Here is an 8,526-nt window from a genome sequence, read left to right on the forward strand (position 1 = left end):
GTTTAACATGATTGTTTTTTATGTTAAAAATGAGAATTTTGTCCCACTCTTAGACCAGCAGAGCTTCTGTGATCACTGATGATAATTTCAGAAGCTATCCTAGATGCTTCCAGAATGGGTGCCAAGTGGGGTGTTTGTTATACCAGAGTTTGGCTTAAGGTTAAGCATTGCTACCACTCACCCATTATTATTTATTTTGGAAAAAATTACACCCTCCCCTGTACTTGGTCCAAATGACATTTTTATGCCCGTTGTTTCAGAAATTACTTAATTACATTCCCCTCCCCTATGTTTTATAGCTTCTAACAAGAAGACCTAGTTGGTTAGTTCTCGTTACGTTGGTTCTGTTAAGTGATGAGGTTACTAAATAATAAACCTCTTAATGGTCAAAATACCTTTCATCTTCTACATCTGAACTTCTGATCTCCGGTGAAGTGCGAGTAAGCCTTGTTTCAGTCTTTTCACCGACGAAGTTGCGTGAATTGAACCCATTCTATGTGAGTCTGTTATCCAATAAAATCAAATAATTCAGCAGCTTCAAATCACCAATAGAAGCTAGAAGATACCCACTTAAGGCATTGCCAGCCAAATCTAAGTACTCCAAATTGTGGATCTTTGCATGGTATTCGAGTGCGCCATAGAGGACCAGCTATCACTAACTTCTTACTGTAGATGATTGCCTCATTTTCTCTAAAGTCAACCTACGTGAGGTTAATGCTCTTAATCGTTGTCGGGATACCTATTGTAGGGCCACAGGCAAGGGTATAAACTCGCAAAAGTCTAGCGTGACCTTTAGCCTTAATACCCATTCAAAGTTTAAAAGATGGTTTTCCATAGTTCTCAGGGGCAATATGGTTTACGGCCTGGCTTCGGAGTTTCTAAGAATGGTTTATTTCAGGATGTCAAGGAGAGGTCCCTTAAGAAGCTAGAAGGGTGGAAATAATCTTGTTTATCTCATGCCAGTAGGGAGGTGCTATTGAAGGTTGCTATTTCTCTTATGACAAATTTTGGGCGCCTACCCTCACCAATTACAAGATTCAACACTCAAAGCCTGATAATTGCTGACTTCAGTTCGTCTCGGATCTAATTGATCCTATTGCTCGATGCTGGAGGATGGACTTTCTATGACAACACTTTCAACCACATGTGGTGGATGCTATTTTAAAGATATCTCTTAGTATTTGTGTAGGAAACGATAAGTAGGTTTGGGGGCCTTCATGAGATGGCCATTTCACTATAAAGACAACATATCACCTCTTGTCTAACACAACTCATGCAATGGCCACGTCTGGTCCTTCTTCATCAAGTGTATATTGATACTTTGCCGAAGAGTAAAGCCTTCCTTTGGCATTTGTGTACCCAGGGGCTTGCGACTAGTGAGGAGTTACAGGCAACTCAAGGGGGTAGGGCAGTTGGTGAGCAACGAATTTGGTACTAGCCGTAAACTCAGACGTCCTAAGTTCTACTCCCACTAGGCACACCTTGGGCCACTCACACAGGGGTGTTTAGTACTCTTCACTGCTTTCAATGAAAGTTGAATGGTTCTCATTCAACCCTGGTATGACTTAGTCCATGCGGTTGTGGAGTCAGTATGGGCCCGCGGGACTAATTAGGCCAAAGGCCTAGATACCTGTTGTTAACAAAAAAAGGAAAGAGTTGCATGCTCAAAATATCTCGAGGGCAGTTTAAAGGTGAACTTGGCTCTATTTTTAGAGATCATAAAGGTGATCTTGTAAAAGCTTTTTCATTACTTCAGTGCCGCAGCTCATGGACAAGCACTAGCTATAAGATTTTCCTCGTCTCAGACAGTTGCATCGGGGTTCGAATGTGTACATGTAGGGTCTGATTGCAAGGAGATTATAGAGCTGATACAAGATCATGATCTCTTGCCATCTCTCCAAGTCGTTCCAATCATACAAGATATACATGCCCTCTTTGCTTCTTCTGTTTTGATTAGTTTTTCTTGTATTCTAGGGGTGGTAAACAATGTTGTCGGTATCGTTGCTAAGAAGGCCCTGTCTAGCATGTGTATGACAAAGTGGCCACATTCCATTCCTTGGCTTCAACGGCTCTGTCAGTTTGAGACTTTTGGTTGTACGCATGATCAATATCAGTAAACTTACTTTCCACAAAACAAAAAAAAAAATAAATAAATAAATAATAATGATACATTTTACAAGTAGTAATATTTATTTTATATTTTTATAATAAAATATTTTTGATGCAAAGTAAAGCAGAAATTTAATAGCCAAATATGAAATGATTTAGCATTAGTGATATAATCACATGGGGTAATGATTACAAATTTTTTTTAAGTTAGAAAATTCTCTTCAACAAACAACAACACAACTTAGCTTTATCCCAACTGAATGGGGTCGACCAAGGGAAATTGGCACTAATCATGTTATCTAATAATTTAAAAAAGCTCAGGGAACTAAGGGACTTGGATCCTCTGTGGCGCAACAAGGTGTTTGACGCGCATCTAACGTCCAAAAATGCCTTGACTGTGTGTGACCGCCTTGAGCTCTGTATTTGAACAATCTAACTATTGAATGCACGTCAGAAACCCTGTTGCACCATAAAGGAATTCAATCCGAAATTAAGCCACTGCAACCGATTGGGCAGAGCTCCAATGTCCAATGAGGGTAAGGAGCTCATGAAGTGTTCCCTTGTAACTGAAGCTCTTTCAAATTGTGAAGAGCTGAGACCAAAAAAGGCATTGTGAGAGAGATCCAAGGTTCTCAGCTTTGTCAATGACCGAATCTTGAGTTCCCTGAAAAATGATTGCTTGACAGACAGAGACCACCCAAAGAGGAACATTTTGGCAGAGAACTTGGAATGGACCCTTCCAACTTGTAAGATCTAACAAAGGAAGCAAGTATTAGGCAGATCTTCATCGGAAGACAAGATGGGTACAGTAATATACTTAGAGGAAGCAATAAAAAATCCCAAACTATAGTCTCACGTGGCAAAACTTCATTCATCCAAGAAACAATTTTCCATTTTTCTTCTACTTTCTCCCTTCAGTTGAGGAAGGGGATTTTCTAAAATAATACAGACTGAAAAGAAAGCTAGATTTGGTATTCATTTCTCAATTCAATTTAAAAGTCCACCTGCCCTACAAGTGAAAAAATGAAAAATGAATAAATGAAAAAATCTCAAGACATCCATCAGATCATCAATTTGATTACAGTGGTACACATGCTGAGCACCTTATCACTTCTTTCTTCTCTTCCTCTATTTTGAGCACCTCATCTTCTTTCACGTTGAGTCTCTCCTCCAATTCTTCTATCTTACCATTTGTGTCCATAAGCAAGTTATTTACAATCCAAAGTGCTTCTGAGACTTCAACAACACGGCTGTGGAAGGAACTGTCATTTTCCCGGAACTCCTGGAACACTACTTCAAGTCTGGAAAATGAATTTCGTGTCTTCTCCAGTGAACTCCTGATCTCAATGAGATCTCTCTCAGCCGCAGCAATCTCATTGGACAATTTGGAATTTTGATCCTTGAGTTCTTTACATTCTTGTTGGAACTTCTCTTCTTCTTTTCTGTAGGCTTCTTTCTTCTCAGCAAGTAATTGTTCTGTGGCATGAAGCTTATCGTTTGAGAGCAGCAGGTTAATTTCAGTCATGTTTTTCTCATTCTGAAACATTACAATCATTTCGTTTCTAATTATTACTCCTTCCTTCATCTCAATATACGAATCAATCATCTCATCTTTAAAGTCAAGTTTTGACTGGTAGTTTTCCTGAGACTGATGCTGAAGTTGTTTGTGCTCTTCAGTTGAATTTTTCAGTGCTTTCTGCAGACTAGCAACCTTGCTAGTCTGACTTCCTTCAGCTTCTTGCTTTTCTCCTGCAATCTGCAATTTCAATTTGCTTTGGTTATCCTCTTTCTCTTTTGATATTCTTTCCAATTCTAAAATTTTGTCCCGTAGTTCAGTTTGAACCAACTGCAGCTTTAAATTTTGCTCTTCAAACTGCTCTTCCAGTTCCTTTTTCTGGGTTTGTAAAGAGGCCAGCTCAAATTGTAAACCCTGTATTATTCTGTGTTCCCACTCCATGGTATTTGCAATTTCTACAGTTTTTGAAACCAGTACCAGGTTCTCCACCTGAGCAGAACACCGTTCCTGAGTTAAATCAGCAGCTCCCTCATTTACAAATACCCATTCATGTTTTACTGCTCCATTCTCATCCCACAATGTTGAATTCTCATCCTTCAACTGATCATCTCTGGCTTGCAGGTCTTCAGAGAATTTCTTCCCCTTATCATTTGCAGCTTCAATTTGTTGTTTAATGCTTCCACTGGGTTTCTCCTCAGAAGAAGGATTCGAATCAGAATATTGGCCGGAACTTGTTCCTTCTTGGTAACGAAAATTCTCCTTTAACTCTGCAGCATGATCATCATGATGTTCATAGAGTGATTGGCACTGTTTGTGGTACTCCACGACTAGGTCAACAAGTTGTAACTCTATGTTCAAGTTCTCCTCTTCTCCTTCATCTTTGTTCAAGATCCTTTTCACTTTATTTTCAATTTCTGCAATAAACAGGATGTTCTTAATCCATTACTTGATCATCAATCAAGTAAAATAATATGAGACGAATAACTCAAGTTCTAAAAGAACAGATTAAATAGAATGCCATTAACAAATTGCGGGCAAATAATCAACTGGAAATTGAAGGTAGAAAAATGGATAAACTGTGTAAATCACATGAGCAAGTAAGCTAGCTATACAATTAAAATAGCAGCTATCCAAGAGAACAAACTTCAGAGTTTCAATCAGGTGACACATCCTAACTCCTAAGAAACTACTAAGATTGAAAACATAAGAGCCCTTACCATTACATTTAGAAAAGAAATAACAGCAAATAAAGGGGAAAAAAAAAATGAACCAGAAGCATTAAGCAAATCATCGTGTTGTGTAAGGGTGTAAAAATGGGTAATGAGGATTGTATTTCTTTTCATCTAGTTCCTCAGGTTTGATCAATTTTCTTTTACTTTGTTAAAACTAGCTTAATGAATGAGTAAAGCTACACTAACCTTTTTTTTTTTTTTGGGTAAAATACACTTCGTAGCCACCTGGAATTAAATGCTTTCATTTGGGTTTTGCCACAACATTCCGTGTGCCTACAGTCTTCAACCAAAATAGACCCATTTCTGTACATCACTGAAATATAAAGACATAAGGGAGAGAGAACACTACCTGGTCGCATGGACCCTGCTCCAGCGAGGGGCCAATGGGAGTACATTTAAGCATACAACAGGGGTGGGGCAGCATGGTCATTTCACTGTCCCTGTGTCTTGGTGCAGGAGTGCATGACCAGGTAGCATTATTTTCCCCAAATAAGTAATATATGTGTTTTCTATGTTCCTCACTTGTTACCACTGAATTTTAAATAGTACATCCACCCCCCAAAAAAAAAAATTTAACATAGTACATATTTGATTAGACAAAAATATTACCTCCATTGCATTAAGTACCAATACTCTAGGTATCTCACTAAGGAGTTTACTTCTGCCATTCACTCAGATAGTATTAGTCAACTACTGAAATGTCTACCAAAAAAATAAAACTATGAAATGTCTATTTCAGGGGAGCTAGCACAATGTCCAGTATAAGAGCATGGTGGTCACATCCAGTAGGTGTGTTCTCCACCCCCCCCCTGGCGGAGAAGGTTGGCCATTGGCCCTCAATGTCCAGTAGAGGGCACTGTAGGATAGATTAGCCAAGAAGAAAAAAGTGGTCATCCACAGCTGGTGTTCAAGTCCTACAGTGGGTCCACTTGAACACAGGCATAGGCCAACTGCACAGCTGAAATCCCAACCGTAAATTACCAGATTATCTAAGGAACACAGTGTCAGCATTGTTCTTTTCTGTTCTTACAGGCTCATATCAGTGAGGAAATGTTGAAATGGTAGTAACAAGATAAAATAGCAGCAAAATGAGCATCATAAATTGGGAATCAATTAATGGTCACAAAAACCATAGGATTTACTGAAACTAGACCTAAGGAATATCTGGAAACAACAAAACTATAACATTAACATATATAGAGAGTAAGAAAATTAACCCGCAACTGGACCTTAGTTGTCAAAATGACAATATAAACAGAAAACAATATTAGAAATAGAATAATTTTTTTGCCTTTTGAGAAAATATTATTAAATATCTTTATCTGATTAGGGTCACCTTTTTTCGTCTCTTCAAGCTGTTCAGTTTTTTCAGGAGCAACACGAGACCCCAAAAGGGATTTTATTTCATCCCTCCAGTGATGTTCCGTCATCCTTGGACAATGATCTGGAAAAAAAAAAAATCAAACAGTAGTCATAATTTAAACATCCTTGGATTATTGCTCAGGATATTAGAAGTCTGCCTGTACATGATTAATTAAATTTTCGTGAATAAATATATCAAGATTGGAAGTACAGACAAATCAGAAAATTGAACTGAAACTTTAATTGAAATATTTTGAACCTACTAAGGAAATTAATAATTCTCCAAAACAAAAAAAAAAAAAAAAAAGAAGATTTCTTGATGAAAAAAACTACGTATACCTATTTCAGGTTATATATGTTATCAGTTACCAACTCTGCAGTTTTATATTCCAAAAATGAGAGGAGGAACTTGAGCTAAAAGCCTAAACTAAGAACCTCAAAAGTGAGAATCTAAATAATCAAAAAGGATAAAAGATGGGATGAAGAGTGAAGACTCACATGCGCCTTGATCTTTTTGATGTTCTGTGATGTCACTTCAAGACAGATCTAACCTAAAAAGAAAACCAAATTAAAACAAAAATGAGAAGCAGAGGGGAGGACGAGAGAAAGAAGAGGAATATAGGGGAGGTGTAGTTCAAATTTTGTTCTAACTTCATCGAGTGGACCTGTGCTTCAAGAAAATTTTACAGGAACAGAGTTCAATGGATCCAAGAAACCGTAAGTTTTCTTCCGAGCGGTCAAAAGAAATAGATAGGAATTGAGTCAAGAAACAATGAAATGCCACTGACGCGGGGCGGGGGGGGGGGGGGGGAGAGGAAGAAATTGATTTCGGAAGAATTTCGTCTATTCTATTCCAAGGAAGAAAGAAAAAAAACGTTAAAGAAGAATCAATCCAGAAACCAGACTCCTTTAGTACCTGCGAGTTCGAGCTCAGAATCTTGGATATGTCACCGAAGATCGATCCAAGCTTCTTGAAAATTCGAAGACGTAGGAAAGATACGAAGAAATGGATATCGAAAGAATTTCGCCTATAAAAATTAAACAAAAATCGATTCAGAAACCAGAATCCACAAGTACCTGCAAGTTCGAGCTCAAAATCTTGGATATCGCCGCTGAAAATCGATTCGACCTTCTTGAAAATTCGAAGACGAGTTGAGAAAAAAATATGAAGAAGTAAGGAGGGAGAGAGAGATAGATTAGTGTGCTTTTAACGCAGAGCCTCGCAGAGTGAAGACTGAAGACAGGAGTGTATGCGTGGCCACTTATCGGTATCGGATTCTCAATAGGGTGAAACGTACCGGTATTGTTGATAACCTTTTTAATAACATGGTTAAACAATCAGAAAATCTCCACCAAAAAAAATAATAAAATAAACAATCAGAAAATTAGATTTATAAAGGGTGAAAGGGGAACTTATGTGATACAGACCGATTCATACCGATACGCTTCGGATTTGAAGGTGACCGATACCTGATCTTGTGCATTGAAACCACCATCCGACTAGGTGAGATGATTTGGCGGCTGATTCCTTTCCCGCGCTCTGTCTTTACCCCGTTTGTTTAGAGGGATCTTGATGGGGTAGGACTGTTGGGGTGGGATTGTTGTAAGAATTATCCCACCCCTTAGCATGTTAAGAAGTTTGGTTTAATGCGGTGGGATTTTGAGTTGACAATAAAAAACATAAGCATTTTTCCTGTCGGCCCACGTTGCTCATGATTTCTCCCACCCCATCCCTCTAAAACGTCCCACCAAATCGGTGGGACTGGTCAAAATCCCGGGGTTTTGCGTTTTGTAGAGGCCAGTGACAATAATGCGTGCCTCCTGTCCTTAGTTACATCTTTGGTCTCCGGAAACTGATTAACCATTATATATGATCGCCACCGTCAGGCAACAGTCGTGACCTTGGGCTGCAGGCCGATTGTGGCCTTGGCACAAGCGATTGAAGAAGAAGAGCAATCGGCCCCATCGCTCTTCCGGTTGTAAGGTTAGGGGAAAAAGAAACAAAATAAAACAGGAGTGATTCGAAGAAGAAGATGAACAATCTTGGCTCCATCGATCTTCTGCAATGAATTTCACTCTCTTTACCCGCTCCGAGGTAAATACCGGAGCATCTCATCTTCTTTCGAAGCCAAATCCCTCCCATACCTCGCCCTCTCTGAAAAAACCAACACATCTCAGCTTGTAGACCCATCTCACCTCATTCTGCTCATTCCAACCCTTAACAGAAGTTATTGCAATCATTATGCACCAGCTACTTGTCTTGACACTTACATCAAAGCTTTGTCGAACAGTGACCGGAGATGGAGA

General features: G+C 39.0%; 1 protein-coding gene across 5 annotated transcripts; it reads right to left on the minus strand.

The window, feature by feature from the left end:
• Positions 1–2,979: 2,979 nt before the first annotated feature.
• LOC122093418 (COP1-interactive protein 1-like) lies at positions 2,980–8,526 on the minus strand. Of its 5 annotated transcripts, none has more exons than XM_042663759.1 (4): positions 7,136–7,623; positions 6,718–6,770; positions 6,194–6,301; positions 2,980–4,539 (listed from the first exon to the last, which is right to left on the minus strand). In XM_042663759.1, the coding sequence occupies exons 3-4, from the start codon at positions 6,285–6,287 to the stop codon at positions 3,188–3,190; spliced, it is 1,446 nt and encodes a 481-aa protein (XP_042519693.1). In that variant the 5' UTR covers positions 6,288–6,301; positions 6,718–6,770; positions 7,136–7,623; the 3' UTR covers positions 2,980–3,187. The 5 variants fall into 5 exon arrangements, with proteins under 5 accessions (XP_042519693.1, XP_042519694.1, XP_042519695.1 ...); XM_042663760.1 differs by having other exon boundaries at positions 7,297–7,622; XM_042663761.1 differs by lacking the exons at positions 6,718–6,770; positions 7,136–7,623 and adding an exon at positions 7,690–8,526.

The sequence above is a fragment of the Macadamia integrifolia genome, chromosome 11 (genome assembly GCF_013358625.1).
Source record: "Macadamia integrifolia cultivar HAES 741 chromosome 11, SCU_Mint_v3, whole genome shotgun sequence".
NCBI classification, from domain to species: domain Eukaryota; kingdom Viridiplantae; phylum Streptophyta; class Magnoliopsida; order Proteales; family Proteaceae; genus Macadamia; species Macadamia integrifolia.

Excerpts from the sequence above, each read along its gene's own strand:
- LOC122093418 (XM_042663761.1), bottom strand. The coding sequence starts at position 6,287 with ATGACGGAACATCACTGGAGGGATGAAATAAAATCCCTTTTGGGGTCT. Across the intron at positions 4,540-6,193 it reads GCTTGAAGAGACGAAAAAAG|AAATTGAAAATAAAGTGAAA; the intron begins GTGACCCTAATC and ends TGTTTATTGCAG.